At 44.5% G+C, this 20,004-nt stretch overlaps 2 protein-coding genes across 3 annotated transcripts; both read right to left on the bottom strand.

Moving 5' to 3' along the window:
* Window positions 1-3,702: 3,702 nt before the first annotated feature.
* On the bottom strand, window positions 3,703-8,986 carry LOC114911646 (cytochrome P450 2C20-like). Its single transcript, XM_029255609.1, has 9 exons — window positions 8,697-8,986; window positions 7,721-7,883; window positions 7,270-7,419; window positions 6,850-7,010; window positions 6,538-6,714; window positions 6,233-6,374; window positions 5,164-5,351; window positions 4,763-4,904; window positions 3,703-4,061 (listed from the first exon to the last, which is right to left on the bottom strand). Exons 1-9 carry the CDS (start codon window positions 8,868-8,870, stop codon window positions 3,880-3,882), a joined length of 1,479 nt encoding a protein of 492 aa, XP_029111442.1. The 5' UTR covers window positions 8,871-8,986; the 3' UTR covers window positions 3,703-3,879.
* Window positions 8,987-14,484: 5,498 nt separating this feature from the next.
* On the bottom strand, window positions 14,485-16,642 carry LOC108941579 (uncharacterized). 2 transcript variants are annotated; one of them, XM_018764345.1, is made up of 5 exons: window positions 16,426-16,642; window positions 15,609-15,867; window positions 15,390-15,423; window positions 15,101-15,293; window positions 14,485-14,861 (listed from the first exon to the last, which is right to left on the bottom strand). In XM_018764345.1, the coding sequence occupies exons 1-5, from the start codon at window positions 16,466-16,468 to the stop codon at window positions 14,509-14,511; spliced, it is 882 nt and encodes a 293-aa protein (XP_018619861.1). In that variant the 5' UTR covers window positions 16,469-16,642; the 3' UTR covers window positions 14,485-14,508. The 2 variants fall into 2 exon arrangements, with proteins under 2 accessions (XP_018619861.1, XP_018619868.1); XM_018764352.1 differs by having other exon boundaries at window positions 14,485-14,858.
* Window positions 16,643-20,004: the final 3,362 nt, after the last annotated feature.

Here is a 20,004-nt window from a genome sequence, read left to right as displayed (position 1 = left end):
TAGTGACAATAATTATTGCACAGTACGTACTTGCATTTACATTGCGTCTATTCATTTGGCAGAGCCTTTTCTCTGAGTGACAGACCTCCATTACTCTCTCGACATCACCACAAAGTCCTACTATGAGATCTTCTTGATTACTATGGTTGTTTACCTGTACTCTTTTTTTTTTCCTCTCAACTCTGTGCTGGGTGACCTGTGGCCTCTTGTACATATATTGCCACCTTCACTAGGGGAGAGTTGAATTGCATAGCCAACCTACCAAAAAAGGAATCTTGCACAACTCATGTCTGTCTACATAATTCCTACTATCTAACTGATTCCATTCTGTAAGCCATTATAAACTTCCATTATTCAACATTTTACACTCTATTTCTTGTACAATAAAACTTGCTTTCCTTTAAGAATAATTGAATAGTTGCCCCTTTAACATCTCCGGGACAGAAAGCACACAAAGATGAAAAAGATTAAGGGTACTGCTATTATGTACATAACTACAGTATCACACACACACTGTCAGAACCGCTTGTCCCAGATGGGGCCACGGGGAACCGGAGCCTACCCGGCAACACAGGGCGGAAGGCTGGAGGGGGAGGGGACACACCCAGGACGGAACACCAGTCCGTCGCAAGGCACCCCAAGCAGGACTCAAACCCCAAACCCACTGGAAAGCAAGACTGCGGTCCAACCCACTGCGCCACCGCACCCCACTACAGTAACATGTTTTACTTATTTCTCTGAGAAATTACAATATATTTTAATTTTTCGTTGTTTTGTCGAAGCACAATCAAACTAGTGCGATATACCTTGTGGAGTGTATGGTGAACATGTTATGTGTGAGTTTTGGCTTTATGTACTCTAAGTCCTCCTTTCCTGTAGAACTCCACTGTACCTGCTTTCTCAGGGAGTGGTAATGAACTGATACTGTACTGGTACTTACCCAAAGCCAAAAGGGTGAGGCACCAAAGGCACCAGGAACAGGAAGAGCTCCATCCTCACCAAGGACTTCCCAACACAGACCTGCTTATGTGACACAAAAAATCTGCCACATGTAATTGAGTCCTGGACCCAGAAATGTACTGTAGCATTCTTTATCCAGAGTTAACACACACACACACACACAATCAGAACCGCTTGTCCCGTACGGGGTCACGGGGAACCGGAGCCTACCCGGCAACACAGGGCGTAAGGCCAGAGGGGGAAGGGGACACACCCAGGACGGGATGCCAGTCCGCCGCAAGGCACCCCAAGTGGGACTCGAACCCCAAACCCACCGGACAGCAGGACTGCGGTCCAACCCACTGCGCCACCGCGTCCCCACACAGTAAAGCGTTGGACAGAAAACAAGTTTTATTGTATTGATTTTTATAGTTTGATATCTTAGCTCCCCGTCCTGGGTGTGTCCCCTTCCCCCTCCGGCCTTGCGCCCTGTGTTGCCGGGTAGGCTCCGGTTCCCCGTGACCCCGTATGGGACAAGCGGTTCTGAAGGTGTGTGTGTGTGTGTGTATCTTAGCTCTAGAATGTTTTAAATATCTTTTGCATATTTCCTAGCAACATGTCAAAATGATTTTCTCTGGTATAATTTAATGTTTCAAACAAATTTAAATAATGAGAAACAAAAATTGGTTTAAAGCCAGTGCAGTACGTTATAGTTTTAGCAGTTATTTTTGTCTTTTTTTGTCTTAAGTAAGTCAGTCCAGGACATTCCTTGAATATAAAATTGACTGCACGAGTTACTGCTTGTCTGGGTCAAATCTGTACGACCACACTCGACTCTTTTGAAACGGCGACAACACGTTTAATCTGGTCGGATTAGAGAGCTCCCACATCTGGACTTCATGACACTCAGCTGCTGATATGTCTGGATAAAAAAATTATCAATATTCAGTGTGAACAGAGGAGCATTGACACCCCCAGGCAAAAATAAGAATTTACCTGTGCTTCCTCTATACATTTTTACCTGCTAAGGGAACGGCTGGTAGCGGAGAGGTTAGTGCTGTTGCCTTTAGATCCAACTGTCAGAGGTTGGATCCCTGTCTCTGCCTGAAGTACCCTTGAGTAACATACTTACTCTACATTGCTCCAGTAAAATAACCCAGCTATATCAATGACCCATTAACTGTAACCAGAACATTGTAATTAGCGGTGGAGAAAAGTGTCAGCTAAATGAATAAATGCAAATGACCTGAGTCAGTACACTGAAATACTTTCAGAACTGCAAAAAAAAAAATGTTAATGTAATGAATAAATGTAAAATGTAAATGTAAGCTGTGAATATGAACATTTCCTAGTACAGTTGTCTGGGGGGTGCGGTGGTGCAGCAGGTTTGGCCTGTGCCTGCTCACTGGGGGGTCTGGGGTTTAAGTCCCGCTTGGGGTGCCTTGAGATGGACTGGTGTCCTGTCCTGGGTGTGTCCCCTCCCCCCCAGCCCTTCGCCCTGTGTTGCTGGGTTAGGCTCTGGCTTGCCATGACCCCGCTCAGGACAAGCGGTTTCAGACAATGTGTGTGGGTAGTAAAGTTGTGATTACAGATCCACAGTTTTATTTTCTAAAATTTCTGCTTAGCAGGTATTGCCTGTGTTTCTTCTGCCATAAGAAGGTAGCAAAACACTCAGATGTAACAGAAACTTGAATAGTTCTATGGGGGGGGGACAAGGGTGCACTGTCTTCGAGCTGGACAGGTGTGAGCTCACTTTTTTTAATAAAAAATAGCTGTATCTGAGACTTTTAGAGAAACTACGCAGGCAAGAGGTTATGCTCATTATTCCACCTTTTTACTGGAAACTGGAAATTACCAGATATTGAAAAATACCATGAGACAGATGGTCAGCATTTCATGTGAAACACTACATTCTCCTCATGCAATCCTGCAGTACATTGCAACTCATTCTCCTTTATTTCATGCTCCTGTGGTGCCTCATGAAGAAAAACATCGCACCACTGTCTTGTATGAATGAAGCAGAACACTGAATAGTAGGTTGTGGACGTTCATTCAGGTTGCTTCATGCTGAAATAAAACTAGTGTGCAGTCCATGTCATAACCTGTCTTGCACTGTGTTTTTAGCTCGAGGAACTCCAAGACCTTGCGTTCTATTAGCTTTTGATGAAAATAAAATAAATGACAGTCTTTTTGTGAATTTTCCATTCATATCTTTATTTATTTCAACACAGCCTAACCTGTAAATAAAGCAAGGGATTAAGCTGCATGAAATGTTTATGACTCTGACACAATGGTTAGACATTAGTTAAAAACAGACTTCTGATCCCAGTTGTGTTTGTGATATAAGGTACAATTGTAAATGTATTGTATGGCAGCACAAGTGATCAAGACATAGTTGGAACAAGTTGTACTCACCCCATTAAGGGTGGGTACAAATATAGATTCCTCCCTTTGTTTCCATCTTTACAGGTAAATTCCTGTAAACTTTTTTTTGTTGTTAAAGGGAAATAAAGGACTGAATCTGATCTTGAACCTCTATGACTAACTCATTCAATTACTGTTAACTGCTTGTCTAAAGGAAAGAAATGGTACATGTCAACATTCCGTCAACATTTTTTGAGACAAAAGTCAGAAACAATACATTTACATTAGCTGATGCTTTTCTCCAAAGCACGTACAATGTTAAAATACTTGCAATTATTTACCCATTTATACAGCTGGGTAATTTGACTGGAGCAATTTAGGGTATGTACCTTGCTCGAGGGTATTAATACCATTTTTTTAATACAAAAAGTTGACAGTCATTTTGATATATTTTTCTTGCCATAGATACAAGTAGTTGTATATGATTGTTGATCCCTTTGACAACTTGCTTCACTGATGCTTTGGTCTCTGTGTTAGCATGCAATATGATATGTTATCACACACTCCCTGTAGTGGTTAGCGAGGAGTGGCGATGAGCTGGTACTGGCGTGGCACATTGCCAAGATGACTAAATTCAGGGGTAGGGTCCAGGCTGTCTGGTCCCCCAGGACAAGAGAAGGTGAAGCGCTGCAGTAAAGTGACGAGGAAAAGGAAGAGTTCCATTCTTGCTAGGGACTCCCCAGCACAGACCCGCTTACCTGGGATAAAACACAAAGGAGAACTGAACAAAGAAAAGCACTTCAAATTAGATTAAGCAGCGTCATGCACAGCTGACACAGTTGACAAATGTTGACATGTTACAGAGCAAATTCTTTTTTACTACCATAAAACACATGAGGTCAGGTCAGACAAGTCCTTTCATGAAAGCACAGCACAGGTGTTGGTTTCAGTGAAATTAATTCTATCAGAGAGGATGTTCACTAAAGAATAAAACACTCAATTTGCTGTTTTAACAAATGCTATCTTTATGTAAGTAGGGCGCAATCAAGTCAAATTTTACTCATGGTGACCACTGCCATGGTTTTCATGGTAAAAGAGGGTACAGAAATGGTTTATCATTGCCTTCTTTCACCAAAGTCTTTGGACTGTGGGAGGAAAACCACACACACAGGGCAAGCATATACAAACTCCACACAGATTACACAGGATTGAATCCCAGATCCAGAATCACAGTGGGGTAGCAAAGTAAAGCACAAGCATTAACTGCTACCCGCTGTGCCATTTGCTTTGCTCATACGACTCATGTTTCTCATCCAAACACAGTCACAGAGGAAAGCTGGAGAAAATCGTCCAACTGATCGCTATGAGCCAAATTTGAGCCACCAGCCCTTGCCCTCCTCTGAAATATCTATAGCATAGACTGGCATTTGGAATATGTAAAGTTGAGGACATAACCTACCTCCAGAGAAGGCCATGAAAGCAGAGTTCTTCTTAAAATTCCCATTGTGATCCAGGAAGTGTCCTGGCTTAAAAGTCAAAGGAGACTCCCACTGCGTTTCATCGCTCAACACAGAGTGCAAAAATGGAATGATAACTGTTCCCTGTTGGACAAAAAAAAAGAAAAAACAGCTTTAGGTGACGTTTGCTGTAATATACTGTCATGAGAAATTATTTTAATATGGAATGCTGCTGGACTAACTTAGTATTTACATTTTTAATGCTTTTAAGGTAGTTCAGGTGAAGAAAAATCACAAGCGTAGACCAGAAGAATCACTTTCATGACACAAAAGAATTTGCTTGCCAGTGAGAATATGGATTACAATAAAATGGAGGAATAAAACAGATTAATGCATCTGGTACCTTGGGAATGGTGTAGCCCCTGAAAGAAATGTCACGAGTAGCATAATGAGGAACGCTGAATGGGGTCAAATCCAAGTAACGCTGCACCTCATGGATCACAGCATCTGTAAAATGGAGGGACTTTCTATCCTCCATTGTTGGTTGACAATCTTTTCCAATTACTGTGTCAATCTCAAGATGGACCTTCTCTGTAAATTTAGGACATCAAATGAAAAAAAAATTAGCAATGCCATTTAAAAGCATATCAAGGCTGAAAAACAGTGTTGACAGCAGGGCTTGAAATCATAATGCACAGACTGGGTTAACTGAAGACTGGAGATGCGTTCATTGTTAAACTGAAACCTCACTTAAAAAACAACTTAGTCACAATATTAGAAAAACTGTGGTGTGTGTAGTGGAGGGTGTGGTGGTGCAGTGGGTTGGACCGGGTCCTGCTTTCTGAGGGGTCTGGGCTTCGAGTCCTGCTTGGCGTGCTTTGTGATGGACTGGTGTCCTGTCCTGGGTGTGTCTCCTACTCCTCTAGCCTTACGCCCTGTGTTGCTGGGTAGGCTCTGGTTCCCTGTGACCCCATATGGGACAAGTGTGTGTGTGTGTATGTTACTGGAATGACTCAATTCATTTTATAAGATTTAAAAAAGAATATAGTACAGTCTTAAGCTCATAATAAATGAATGACCAGTTAATTTAAATTAATTGAAATTTGTCTGAAAAATAAATTTATCCATATTTTCACCACGATAGGTATGCTTTAATAAAAATTTAAGCAAGTCCTCAACTTTTTACCAGGTTTAACATAATTTGAATCACACTTTTCCCTCATTTGGTTATGGGTAATACAAGGAAAGGTAAAGGATTTATGGATTTTGAACAAAGTTTAAATTAAGTTTAAGTTAAATTAGTGCAAATATTACCTCAAAACATAATGCAGCACTGAATCTCAGTATGAAATTAAATTACAATTGCTATTATAATGTGTTAAGAAGTGTGTTATCAAACTGGGACCAAAGTTTTTGAAAATTATGTTGTGACTTCTATGACAATTCTCATCCTCAACTGAGAAATGCATTACCTTGTATTTCTGGGTATTTGATGAGCATCATCAGGGCGTATTTGAGGGTTGTGCTGGTAGTCTCAGTTCCAGCCAGGAAAAGGTTGAAGACAGTTGCTACCATGTTGTCATAATGGAATTCAGTAGATGGATTATCCTTCTCCTGAAAAGTGAAATACAGTTAGGACCATTACTGCAGACAGCACCATGATGATGGATAGGATGTAGTAACACAACCCATTTTCTCTTTGACTCAAGTGTGGTACCATACACAAGGCTCTTTGTTACACCAAAAGATGAACATCACAAAGTCTAATTCTCTATACCTGCTTGAGTTTAACAAGGAAGCAGTCAATGAAGTCTCGGGGTGAATGAGGGCTCAGGGTCTCTTCATGCTGGTGGATTTTCTCGATGATGAAAGCGTTAAGCTCATCTACTTCAGCAAAAATTTTATGGTGATGCCCAGGCAGGTGGTCCATCAGTCTGGGAAAGGTATTGTACAGCTGTGGTTGGAAGGTAACACATTGGAAATGTTACTGAAAAGTGTAATACAGCAGTACATAAATATAATTTATGCACAGCAGACAAACAGATGAAAAGACAGATTGGAAAGATTTTTTATCTTCTTTAATTCATACCGAACCCAAGGGACTGCTGCCAAAACGTAGTGCTGCATTGAGAATTTGGAGAAGGCGCAGGAATCTGTTGTCCTGGTACTCAAATCGTTGGCCAAAGACGAGGGAGCAGATCACATTGGACACAGCTCGACCCAAGATGTAGGTGGGGTCACAAGGAGATGCTGGTGGTTGTGTTGGAGTGAGAGGAGAATACATATTGTAACACTGGAACTCACCATGAAAAACTAAACCCTGAACTGCACAAAACAATCTACTTCACTACTGTAATGTTTTCAACTTTTGTCCAATTAATCAATTTAACTACCAGTTTGTTCTAACTCTGGTTTGCTCCTTCATATTTGTACCTCCTTCTAGACTCACAGAACATCAATCCACCTCCTCCTAGAAACGCAGAGAGCCAACCCCTCACATCATACTCACAGTCTGTATTGGACAAGCTGTCAATCAAGTATTTGCTCTCCTCTAGAATCCACTCCTCCATGGTCTTGCGTCCCATACCGAAGTCTCTGAGTGTGCTCAATGTGAATCGTCTCAGCTGCCGCCAGCGTTCTCCATTACTGGCAACTAAACCTATTGGAGTCAAGAAACAGAAGGAATGTATTGAGAGATGAAAACAAAAAGGCTTACAGTTTAATACAGCAATTCCATCACTATTATTCATCACCATTATTAATAATCACCATTTTGCCGATCCAAGGCAACTTGCAATGTTAAGTTTGTGCACTAAACTACTTACAATGACTTGTCCATCTATAGAGTAGCATAATTTTTACTGGAGGAATTCAGGGTAAGTATCCTGTTCAAGGGTTCTACAGCAGGAATGAGGAGTATACATTAAAAGTTTAAATATGTAAATGTGAACACTTCTTACCATAGCCTCTCACAACTTTACACATGAATGGAATAGGAGCTCGGTCAGCAAAATCATCTGATTGGTCACACAAGGCCTCCTTCACCGTTTTATAACCCACCAAAATCACAGCTCGTTGAGGTCCAATGTACACAGTGACCACTGGGCCATATATCTTACTGAACTGAAGAGAAAGGGGTTATACACAGGTGCAGACCAGAATGAGCAACAACACAGAAAGAACAATGATTTTTACACAGAAGAACACGCACAATCATTTGATCGACTAATATTCCACTAACTCAGGATATTGGTTACATACATTTATATTTACAGAACATTTATTCATTTAGCAAATACTTTCCTCCGAAGTGACCTACAACCCGAAGGAAACAACAGTGCACTTCACAGCAGACTGAGGTTTAGATGCGGACATGCGATTGTTGAAGCACAGCCCAGATTCTATCCGATGCCAACATTTTTTCCTGGCACATGTTACACATGCTACTGCCTACAGATCTGATAGGAAATACAAAGTTGATCATGACAGATGATGTGATGCAAGTGTATACAGCAGTTAGGAGATCAGGTAAGAAGTGGGTCTGAAAGATAGATTCTTAGTCCCTCCTTGAATGTACAAAATATGAAAGCATACAATAAACTTGCACTGAAACACACAGCGCAAGTTGCGCAATATCGAATAAGTAAGCGAATCATTCTTGAAAACTGAGGACAACAATGTAAAACTTGATAAAAGAAACTGTTAATCATAATGTGTGGGATATGCACCACTGTCCACAAATAATACTTTTTGTTCTTTTGTTGGTACTAAGGAAACAGGTTAATGACACTGGGAGCATTTGGGTAATTTATAGTTAAACAATAGACCAGATGGAACCCCAGAGTGCGACAGAAGCTTGGAGTACTCAAGATCTTCCAGAAATGAAACCTGCATTAACCTGAATTAACTACTCAGAGGCCACTCTGCATGTCTCACCTTAACGAAGCTCTTGATAGGAGCTCTCTTTTCCATCTGCAACAAATTCCCCAGAAGGGGTAAAGGTTTTGGACCTGGGGGCAGACGAACATTTCTTCTCCCTCCTCTCCAGCTGAAATAGAGCAGCAGAACCGAAACAAGTCCTGCTAGGACCAGTGTGCTGGAGATCTCCATTGCACCTCTCTACACCAGCATGGACAGACAGACGTCTTGCTTACTGCCTCTCTGTCTCTTCCAAAAGCCCTTCTCTCTTCAGCCCTCTGTCTTCTCCACTGTTTATGTGTCTCTGCCTGCAGAGAAGGGAGGAGATTTCAGGGGTGAGTCACGTGACTCCTCATATGTAACTTGTGCTGTGTAAGCACGGCAATTACTGCAGTAACACCAAAGTTTCTCAAATTCACAATAACTCATAACTGTTCACCGTATAAAAATCACATTTTTCCCTTTCTTCACATGTGAAATATTGCAGCTTTTTGCCTTTGTTTTAACGTATTGTTGTATGTATGTGCTGTTTTCATCTCGTGACGTGATAACATAAACAAAAAATAATTATGCCAATTTTTCTTAGAGAATTTCCTTCTCAAGAGGAGTTATTTTAAAAGTATGCTTTTTCCGTTACCCTCGTTAAGAATGTCGAAATGTTGACCTTTTAAATTTTTCTTCACATTTTTGAAATGAAAGTTGTGCATGTTTTACTAAATCATGTTACTAAATCGCAACCCAGTTGTCGTCCTTACCGTTTTTTTTGTAATTTTGATTTTGCACTTCCCATCTTATGTAAATCTTGGTTTCCCTCCAAAAATAGCTGTCATGTAGACCGGAACTTATTGCTCCGCACTTTGGACTTGTGGACTTATCACGTTGAGGAAAATCAATTCGCGCGTCTTTACAGAGTCGCTGATCAAGGAACTACTTTGGGCCGCGCAATGATCACTCGCAGCAAACTACTGCGGGAGGTGTTTCTTCACGCGTAGTAGTGCTGCAGGCGGTGCTGTATGGGAAGTAAACACGGGGGTGTTTGTGGGGTTTATTGGAGCTTTTTCATGTCCCCCAGTCCCCTTCAATGGGCTTATTTCTAATGGAGAAACAAAGGTACACCCAAGAATCGCTAAAACGTCAAACTAAAGACTTTACAAGCAAAATCATTCTCACACTGCCGCACTTGGTCATATTAGTGATAATAATTATTGCACAGTACGTACTTGCATTTACATTGCGTTTATTCATTTGGCAGAGCCTTTTCTCTGAGTGACAGACCTCCATTACTCTCTCGACATCACCACAAAGTCCTACTATTAGATCTTCTTGATTACTATGGTCGTTTACCTGTACTCTTTTTTTTTTCCTCTCAACTCTGTGCCGGGTGACCTGTGGCCTCTTGTACATATAGTGCCACCTTCACTAGGGGAGAGTTGAATTGCATAGCCAACCTACCAAAAAAGGAATCTTGCACAACTCATGTCTGTCTACATAATTCCTACTATCTAACTGATTCCATTCCATAAGCCATCTCACACACACACACATGCGCACAAAACAGTCACCCTTATCGTGATCACAGATGTTAAGATCTTATTCTGGGATCACTGCGCACTAGGCTAGGAGAGCTACACCCTTGATATGTACCTGTAAAGAAGGCCATGAAAGCTGGGCTCTTCTTGAAGTTGCCATTGTGATCCAGGACGTGTGCTGGGTTAAAATACCAAGGAGATTCCCGCTATGTTTGATCCCTAGATCAAACAGATTTAGAAAATAGATTTTCCCTGCAGAGTAGAAAGGCAATTCTAGATGACGAAGAGAATAATGGTAGTGTGTTCCGATGTGAACTGTACAGAAAACAGCAATTTGCTTTACAATGATTGTTCAGAATGCCAAAAAAATAAATGATGGAACTGTATACTCTTTTGAATCATAAAAAAGAAGCTACCTGCCGACATTTTAGCTTGTAAAAGAACCACAAAAAAAGCTCTATTTATCCATAGCGGGGTGTAGTGGTATGGTGGTGTGGCAGGTTTGACCGAGTTCTGCTTTCCGGTGGGTCTGGGGTTTGAGTCCTGCTTAGGGTGCCTTGTGATGGACTGGTGTCACGTCTTGGGTGTGTCCTCGCCACCCCAAAGCCTTGTGCCCTGTGTTGCTTGGTTACGCTCTGCCTGGCAGCGACCTTGCTTGGGACAAGTAGTTTCAGACAGTGTGTGTGTGTTCTTGAAGTATAATGAAGACCATTATAATTTTATCCTGGAATACATCTTTCTCTGTATTTGTGTTTTTGCATGTGACATCAAAAGTCATAATAGAGACCTGTTATGTCAGGTTGGTAACCTAGTAGTTACAGCTGCTGCTGCTGCTGCTGCTGCTTTTGGACCCAAAGGTCACAGGTTTGAATCTCACCTTCGGGCTGTAGTATCCTTGACCAAGGAACTTACCATAAAAATTGCTCCAATAAAATGATGTAGCTTTATAAATGGGTAAATAATTGTAAAGTTGCTTAACAGTGCAAGTTGCTTTGGAGAAAAGCACCAGATAAATGAATAAAATGTAAAACTGTATGCATCACCATTTTTACTAGGGATGAGTTATTTTTTTACCCAGTAAAGTTACACACACACACACACACACACACACACACACACACACACACCATCTGAAACTGCCTGTGCTGAGCGGGGTCGCAGCAATCCGGAGCCTAACTCAGCAGCACAGGGCGCAAGATTGGATTGGAGGAGGAGGGGTCACACCCAGGGCAGGAAACCAGTCTGTCGCAAGGCACCCCAAGCAGAACTCGAACCCCAGACCCACCAGACAGCAGGACCCAGCCAAGCCTACAGCACCACCGCACCCCCACACAGTAAAGCATTGGGCAGAAAACAAGTTTTATTGTATTGATTTTTATAGTTTGATATCTTAGCTCTAGAATGTTTTAAATATCTTTTGCATATTTCCTAGCAACATGTCAGCATGATTTTCTCTGGTATAATTTAATGTTTCAAATAAATTTAAATAATGAGAAACAAAAATTGGTTTAAAGCCAGTGCAGTACGTTATAGTTTTAGCAGTTATTTTTGTCTTTTTTTGTCTTAAGTAAGTCAGTCCAGGACATTCCTTGAATATAAAATTGACTGCACGAGTTACTGCTTGTCTGGGTCAAATCTGTACGACCACACTCGACTCTTTTGAAACGGCGACAACACGTTTAATCTGGTCAGATTAGAGAGCTCCCACATCTGGACTTCATGACACTCAGCTGCTGATATGTCTGAATAAAAAAATTATCAATATTCAGTGTGAACAGAGGAGCACTGACACCCCCAGGCCATCCATCCATCTTACTCCGCTTCTCCGAGACCGGGTCGCGGGGGCAGTAGTCCAATCAGAGCCCCCCAGACTTCCCTCTCCCCGCACACCTCCTCCAGCTCCTCTGGGGGAACCCCAAGGAGTTCCCAGGCCAGCTGGGAGACGTAGTCTCTCCAACGTGTCCTGGGTCTGCCCCGAGGCCTCCTCCCTGTGGGACATGCCCGGAACACCTCCCCAGGGAGGCGTCCAGGAGGCATCCGGAACAGATGCCCGAGCCACCTCAACTGACTCCTCTCGATGTGGAGGAGCAGCGGCTCTACTCGGAGCTCCTCCCGGGTGACTGAGCTCCTCACCCTATCCCTAAAGGTGCGCCCAGCCACTCTGCGGAGGAAACTCATTTCTGCCGCTTGTATCCGCGATCTCATTCTTTCGGTCATGATCCAGAGCTCATGACCATAGGTGAGGGTACGAACGTAGATTGACCGGTAAATTGAGAGCTTCGCCTTACGACTCAGCTCCCTCTTCACCACAACAGACCGGTACAATGACCGCATTACTGCGGACGCCGCACCGATCCGTCTGTCGACCTGCCGCTCCATTTTTCCCTCACTCGTGAACAAGACCCCGAGATACTTAAACTCCTCCACTTGAGGGAGCAACTCCCCCCTAACCCGGAGGGGGCAATCCACCTTTTTCCGACTGAGAACCATGGCCTCGGATTTGGAGGTGCTGATCCTCATCCCTGCCACTTCGCACTCGACTGCAAACCTCCCCAGTGCACACCGTAAGTCTTGATTTGATGAAGCCAACAGGACCACATCGTCCGCAAAAAGCAGAGACGAGATCCTGAGGCCACCAAAACAGACACCCTCCGTTCCGTGGCTGCGCCTAGAAATTCTGTCCATAAAGATAATGAACAGAATCGGTGACAAATGGCAGCCCTGGCGGAGTCCAACATGCACCGGGAACAGGTCTGACTTACTGCCGGCAATGCGAACCAAGCTCCTGCTCCGGTCATACAGGGAACGAATAGCCCGTAGCAGCGAGCCCCGAACCCCATAATCCCGAAGTGCCTCCCACAGGATGCCACGAGGGACACGGTCGAATGCCTTCTCCAGGTCCGCAAAACACAGATGGACTGGTTGGGCAAACTCCCATGAACCCTCCAACACCCTAGTGAGGGTATAGAGCTGGTCCAGTGTTCCACAGCCAGGGTGAAAACCGCATTGCTCCTCCTGGATCCGAGGTTCGACTATGGGTCAGATTCTCCTCTCCAGTACCCCGGCATAGACTTTCCCAGGGAGGCTAAGGAGTGTGATCCCCCTATAGTTGGAACACAATCTCCGGTCCCCCTTCTTAAAAAGAGGGACCACCACCCCGGTCTGCCAGTCCAGAGGCACCGTCCCCGAACTCCACGCGATGCTGCAGAGGCGTGTCAGCCAAGACAGCCCCACAACATCCAGAGACTTGAGAAACTCGGGGCGGATCTCATCCACCCCCGGAGCCTTGCCACCAAGGAGTTTTTTGACTACCTCAGCAACTACTCCACCGCGAACCACCACCTTAACGTGGTGGAGGGGTTTGAGTGCCTGAATGATCTCAGGAGCTATGTTGCCTGGGGCTATATGCCCCTGGTAGGGTCTCCCAAGGCAAACAGGTCCTGGGTGACATACGAGACAAAGCGCGGTTCAAAATCCCCTTATGACTATTAAATCAAGGATCTCGTTCACCCTGCCCGGTATGGGGTCACCAGGGCCCCACCCTGGAGCCAGGCCTGGTGGGGGGGGCTCGCACGCGAGCACCTGGTGGCCAGGTCTATGCCCACAGGGCCTGGCCGGGCTTAGCCCGAAGCCAAGACATGGAGCCGCTCTTCGGTGGGCTCACCACCTGCCGGAGAGGACATAAGAGGCCGGTGCGTTGTGATTTGGGCAGTGGTCGGGGCCAAGTGCCAGGCCGACCCAAACTTCGGGCGCCATCTATGGCTTTTGGGACACCCCCAGGCAAAAAAAAGAATTTATCTGTGCTTCCTCTATACATGTTTACCTGCTAAGGGAACGGCTGGTAGCGTAGAGGTTAGTGCTGCTGCCTTTATATCCAACTGTTGGAGGTTGGATCCCTGTCTCTGCCTGAAGTACCCTTGAGTAACATACTTACTCTACATTGTTCCAGTAAAATGACCCAGCTATATCAATGGGTCATTAATTGTAACCTGAACATTGTAATTAGCGTTGGAGAAAAGTGTCAGCTAAATGAATAAATGCAAATGACCTGAGTCAGTACACTGAAATACCTTCAGAATTGAAAAAAAAAAAGATGTCTCTTGTAATGAGATTTGCTTCAAGAACCTGCTCAGTCACAGAGAATGAATAGGCCATGCACTCGAGCCACAAAGAGCACACAAAAACATTCTTGGTGACGGCAACTTTTATTCTATAAATCATATCTAAGCTATGAAAGCACAGCTGTATTTAAGAGGGTTGCATTTTGCTTCTGATAAGAAGTTAATATATCAAGATATGCTTTAGAAGGCAAATCCCCCACAATCAAATGCGTCAAAGTCAGAGTCACCCTCAAAGTCAAAGCTGTGGAAATTTGGGGTGTCAGCGGCCTGGCTGCAGGTGTGGTGTGCTCCCGCTGATCCCAGTCCTGAGAGGTCTCCAGCTGCGGTCAAGTCTGCTGTGTTGGTGGTGTGTGGGGTGGGAGAGATAGTGCCCAGGTAGCCCAGGGCAGAGGTAGCAGCAGCTCCACCCATCAGCAGGCATACTGCTCTCACTGCCCGGGCATCGCTGCTGTTGCCATGGCGAAGACAATCAGGTGATCGTTGCGGGAGCCCCAGCGTTCCACTCCTCACTGGCCGCTGGGACATTTTAGCTGCTGGGAGGGGGGGGGAAGAAAAAAAGGAGCATAGCAAATTGTGGACAGGAGTAAATAAAATCAAAGGTATGTAGATGCATGCAGACACTACTACTGTTAATGAATCACTGGCGAATAATCACTGAAAAAGTAAAAAGACACCAGTTACAAAAGGTGAACAGACCTACACGGAGCTGCATTTTATAACATCGGCAGCCTGTGATAATCCTATAGATATGATTATTCATCACTGATCTTACCTTTGGCCCTGTTAAAGGTGTTTCGGCTGGCAGGGTTGTCTTGGTCATTGAGCAGGAGGGCTGGGGGGCCCACATCACTGATCTTTGATGCTACTGGTTCTTTGTCAGTGGGTTCGGGGAAGGGGTCCCTGTCAGTGATGCAAGGTGTCGGGCTCTTTTGTCGTTTCCACGGGTACGCGGGGGAAGAAACACTCTGAATAAAGGCATAATAATGCACTTTCGTCAGTCTGGTACTGGCATTGGTGGTGGACCCAGTGAATGAAATGTAGATCAAACTAAAAATCCTTACTTCTCTCACTTTCCTCAGCATGTGCAGCCACTGACTGGAGAGGGATTAAAAACAGCATTAAGAGCTTTGGAATCAGTTCCTGGCATGAGGAAAATTTAGGTCAGGGCTAAAGCAGTATAAGTGGAACTGGACAAGAGTCATATGTAAAGCTGAACAGCATGCCCCTAATGTGAGTTTCTAGGCAGCATATTAAGCCCCCTGGTGCCCACCAGCCTTCACCTGCAGTCATTGGCATTTTCAGCCAGCAACAGCAGGAACTTGTCCTGGGTCATTATTACCGCCAGGCAACAGTCTCTGCGGCCTCCCAGGGGCAGCCGGGGCAGATCCAAGATCTCCCTGCCCTCTGCGATGACCTCACAGTCCTTCTGCAGCGACACCACCTGGTCTGGGGGGGAATCTGCATCTCGACACACCAGCAGGTTGCCCTCAGCAGTAAGGACAAGGTACCGCTCCTTCCACTGTTTGAACACGAATCCTCCTGGTGGATCAAAACAGCAGCGCACAAGTCAGCTGGCCGAGATACAAAATTTAAAAAAAAAATAAATAAATAAAAATGCTATCTGGGTCAAATCATGGATGAAAGGGGATATTTTCTGTAAAGAAGGTTGCCACAAAATCATAGTAGCAGAGCTTATTGTGGAGACAAAACCACCAACTGAAATGAATAATTCATGCTACTTTACTTATCTTTGGGGCACAAACTGATTTGGTAACCATTGTGGTAAACAACTGAACCGTGTACTGGCTGAACAGTGAGTGGATCTACAGGTATTGCAGCTCATATTCAGCACTGAAATGGGTCCTTTAGACATTTTTCCTACAAGATTCCATGCAACCCTCCTTCAGGAGCCTTAAAAATTGAAAAAAAGACTTTACGGCACACTACTTTAGATTTGTGATTACTGTATGGAGCTTTTTTTTCAAATGCTTTGCCACATAGAGTATCACCTATATGTTACTCTTAACCAAAATGCGGATAATTGAAAGAAATAATAATACTAAACGGAATAAGAAACAGGAGGGTGGGATGTCTTACCATATTTCCTGAGGAATCCACGGTGTATTCCTTTGAAGCTCATGGTGTTTCTCAGTCTCCGTTAAGGACACGGTGAGAATGACAGGACCACTTTGAATCCAGCGTGTGTGAGGAATGATCCCTGTTCAGCCTGGTCTTCCCTCTTAAACTCTCTGACTGGGTCCTCAGGCAATGGATGGGATTGGAGCTGTCATTCTCAGCAAAGCAGAGGGCTGGATGTCCATGTGACACCAGTGGAGGAGCTCCCATCCTAGTAATTGTGATTATAAATTTTTTAAAAAAAAAAACCCTAGAAGGTTCTCTGTCGGGATTTTAAACACTAAACTGACCAGATGTCAAATCCCTCACCGCGGCCCCCACCTCTGTACACATAAACACCACTTTCCTTCATTTAATTTCTCTCTCTCGCTCCACTGTCAGCCTGTGGACTGAGTACAGGCCCTGTGTCAAAAAATGAAATGTCGCTTTCTGGACGCGGGATTAACGACAGATTACTTTCGGCAATCATTACTTTTTAGTTTCTGAAAACCTGCCTATGCATTTTCTGACAGTGATTCCTATATTACTTATTCAACATGTTTTAGATCATACAAAGGAATTGTGCCTTTAGTATATTAAAAACATTTATCACACACATCTCGAAAAACACCCGCACCTGTCACCAGTGATCTAATCTGGGGTTATTGGGTTTTTGGATGTTTCCACATCAGACACCTTTGTCCAGGCAACCTGACCAGAGGTGACCAGACCCCAGCCTGTGTTCAAGTAGCACTACCTTGAACTCCTTGCACATGTCTTCTGATTCACAGCCTTCTATGAGGCTTCATCTGCAGTCTCAGTGACGGCTTTTATTGCCTTCCATGTCTGACCCCAACTGTGATACTCAACAGAGCATAAACCCTACTTCAATGGTCTAACAGGTTATCATCCATCCTTTCAAGTGGCACTTTTCCACCAGCTCTTCATACTTCATCTTCATTAGCATCCTCCTTGCAGTTTTCACAAGGCACTGAAAGCACCAGGAAGACAACCTGTCTAGAAGCTTCAGATATGAGCAAAAGGTCTGGTCTTAGTGACGGAGGCTAGAAATCTCAGTTGCCTTGCAGTCAACTGGTAGTCACACGTCACCACACACTGTCTGAAATGCTTGTCCCAAGCGAGATTGTGGCAAACCGGAGCCTAACCCAGCAATACAGGGCACAAGACTGGAGAGGACACATCCAGGATGGGATGCCAGTCCATCACAAGACACCCCAATCAGGACTTGAACCCCAGACTCACCACAGAGCAGGCCCCAGCCAAACCCACTTCGCCCCCCACACGCCATAACCAAAACCACTTCTGAGTGGTGGTTTTAATCTTACCCCCTTCCTGATAAATGTTAGACCCTGCCTTCCCAGCCAGCAGGTCCTACTGTGTGTAATCCCCACACAAATAGACTCATCCACAGTACATGTACAGAACAGTAGCACCCCTCACGTAGCACTCTTGTGCAGCTGATGAGGATGTTCTCCAGTGTCCCTCTCTTTGGACATAGCAAACATGATGGTGAGGCAACTTTTCTACAACTGAGACGGACTTGGAAGCATGTGTTAGGCGTCTAGAGTACATAAATAAATAACAAATTAATAACAAATACAGTCTATATATAATATACAGTACTACACCTGCAGCTGTAGTACCCTTGAGCAAGATACTTACCCTAAATGACTCCAGTAAAATTACCCAGCTGTATAAATGGGTAAATAGTTGTAAGTACCTTAACATCGTAAGTCACCTTTGGAGAAAAGCGTCAGCTAAATGAAAAAATATAAATGTAAATATATTAAACAGTGACGTAATGCGTCAGGGGTGCGGTGGCACGGTGGGTTGGACCGGGTCCTGCTCTCCAGTGGGTCTGGGGTTTGAGTCCACGCTTGGGGTGCCTTGCGACGGACTGGCGTCCCGTCCTGGGTGCGTCCCCTCCCCCTCCGGCCTTACGCCCTGTGTTGCCGGGTAGGTTCCGGTGCCCCGTGACCCTGTATGGGACGAGCGGTTCTGAAAATGTGTGTGTGTGTGTGTGTGTGTGTGTGTGAGATGTTACATTGCAGTACCACAAATCTACCACTGGAGGGCGACAGTGCCTTGTAACTGGATGGCTCATAAGGAAAAAGTATCACATTTCAAACATAAGTTTTTTTCTGCTTGCTTTTTCTCCTTTGTTCGAGTCCCACTACCTGTGTGAAATAAGATCCAGAGACAAAACGGGGTGTTCTCAGGGAGCCATTTATGAACTGTGGTTTTTATAACATGAGGTGACCTGAATTTACCACAAAGATCCTCACATCACAATAAATGTAAAACGGAGAACTTACAAAAAACATCTTTTGGGAGACTGGACGCTGTTCAGAAAACACAGGTCACCCATAGAGAAGATCTGATGGCCCAGTTCTTTCCAAGCCTCTTTCCATATCAGGGCTCTTAGCCCAACTCCTCATTCTCAGTGTTTACATGGAGGGGCAGGGATATATCTGGGAATTCTGGGTCCCACTCATAATATTCCCTCCCCAGGTCCAAATATTGCTCAGGCCCCCTTTGAAGAAAATCACTGCTATACAGACACCCCTCAACTTATGCAAATAGACTGTTCTTCAACCCTTTACATAAGTCAAAAGTTACATATGTCAGATACCCCCTCCTCCCCCACCATTCAACATAGGCTACCCGACGCAACCCTACCCTAGCCAAGGCATTTGTTGCAAACAGGGATATGAAAAAATTCCACAGTATAATTCTCGAGTACTTTCTTATTGTTTTCAGTTTCACCTCCAAATCGATCGCTGTATGTTTGCGAGACGGTTCTCGTTTCCCTTCAAGTGCACGTTTACCACCAGGCATTGTGCATAATGAAAAGGTTAAAAAATATGCAAAAGAAGCACTACACTAATGCCAGGAGGTGCATTCATGGCTCAAAACACGCGAGAACTGGAAAGGTGCTGCTTTCTGCCTTGTCTGGCTACGCCGACTTGCGCTTAACGTATTTCAGATGTTTTGTGTAAGCGCTATCCATAAATAATGGGTATGCCGGGAATTTTTTACGTAAATCCGGATTTCCGGAAATCAAATTTACGTAAGTAGAGGGGTGCCTGTATAATTAAATAATCCACCTCTACAGGTGAGGGCCACTAGAATCTTGGCCTCTATTACCCCCTCCTGCGACAGCCCTGTGAAGGAGGAACACACCCAGCTGCTGAACTTTCTGCACCTGCGTCCATGAGTAACCAGGTGAACCAGTTCTGTGGTTTCTGCAAGACAAGCCAATAAATGCGGCCTTAACCCGATCTCATCATAGACCCCTCTCATTGCCTGACTCCCCATCACTAGTTAGACACTGCCCTTCTGTCTTTTGCGAATGCACGGGGAAAAAAATGCCCCACTCTTGTAACTCAGCAGCCTTTGTTGAGTGCCTCCCCTTGCCTGTCCTGGACCCCCTCCCCTGATCCTCGTTGTGTGTCCGTCCCCATATCTGTGTGTGTTGTGTGAGTACCATTGCTCCGGCCCTGCTGAAAAGAGGGGAGATACAAAGGGGTCTTTCTCAGT

Source organism: Scleropages formosus, chromosome 10 (genome assembly GCF_900964775.1).
Source record: "Scleropages formosus chromosome 10, fSclFor1.1, whole genome shotgun sequence".
NCBI lineage: Eukaryota > Metazoa > Chordata > Actinopteri > Osteoglossiformes > Osteoglossidae > Scleropages > Scleropages formosus.
This window is presented reverse-complemented; position numbering and strand designations above follow the sequence as displayed.

Excerpts from the sequence above, each read along its gene's own strand:
- LOC108941579 (XM_018764345.1), bottom strand. The coding sequence starts at position 16,468 with ATGAGCTTCAAAGGAATACACCGTGGATTCCTCAGGAAATATG. Across the intron at positions 15,424-15,608 it reads GAAAATGCCAATGACTGCAG|TCAGTGGCTGCACATGCTGA; the intron begins GTGAAGGCTGGT and ends ATCCCTCTCCAG. Across the intron at positions 15,294-15,389 it reads TGCTGAGGAAAGTGAGAGAA|AGTGTTTCTTCCCCCGCGTA; the intron begins GTAAGGATTTTT and ends GCCTTTATTCAG.
- LOC114911646 (XM_029255609.1), bottom strand. The coding sequence starts at position 8,870 with ATGGAGATCTCCAGCACACTGGTCCTAGCAGGACTTGTTTCGGTTCTG. Across the intron at positions 7,420-7,720 it reads TAAAGTTGTGAGAGGCTATG|GTTTAGTTGCCAGTAATGGA; the intron begins GTAAGAAGTGTT and ends TGACTCCAATAG. Across the intron at positions 4,062-4,762 it reads TTTCATGGCCTTCTCTGGAG|GTAAGCGGGTCTGTGCTGGG; the intron begins GTAGGTTATGTC and ends GTTTTATCCCAG.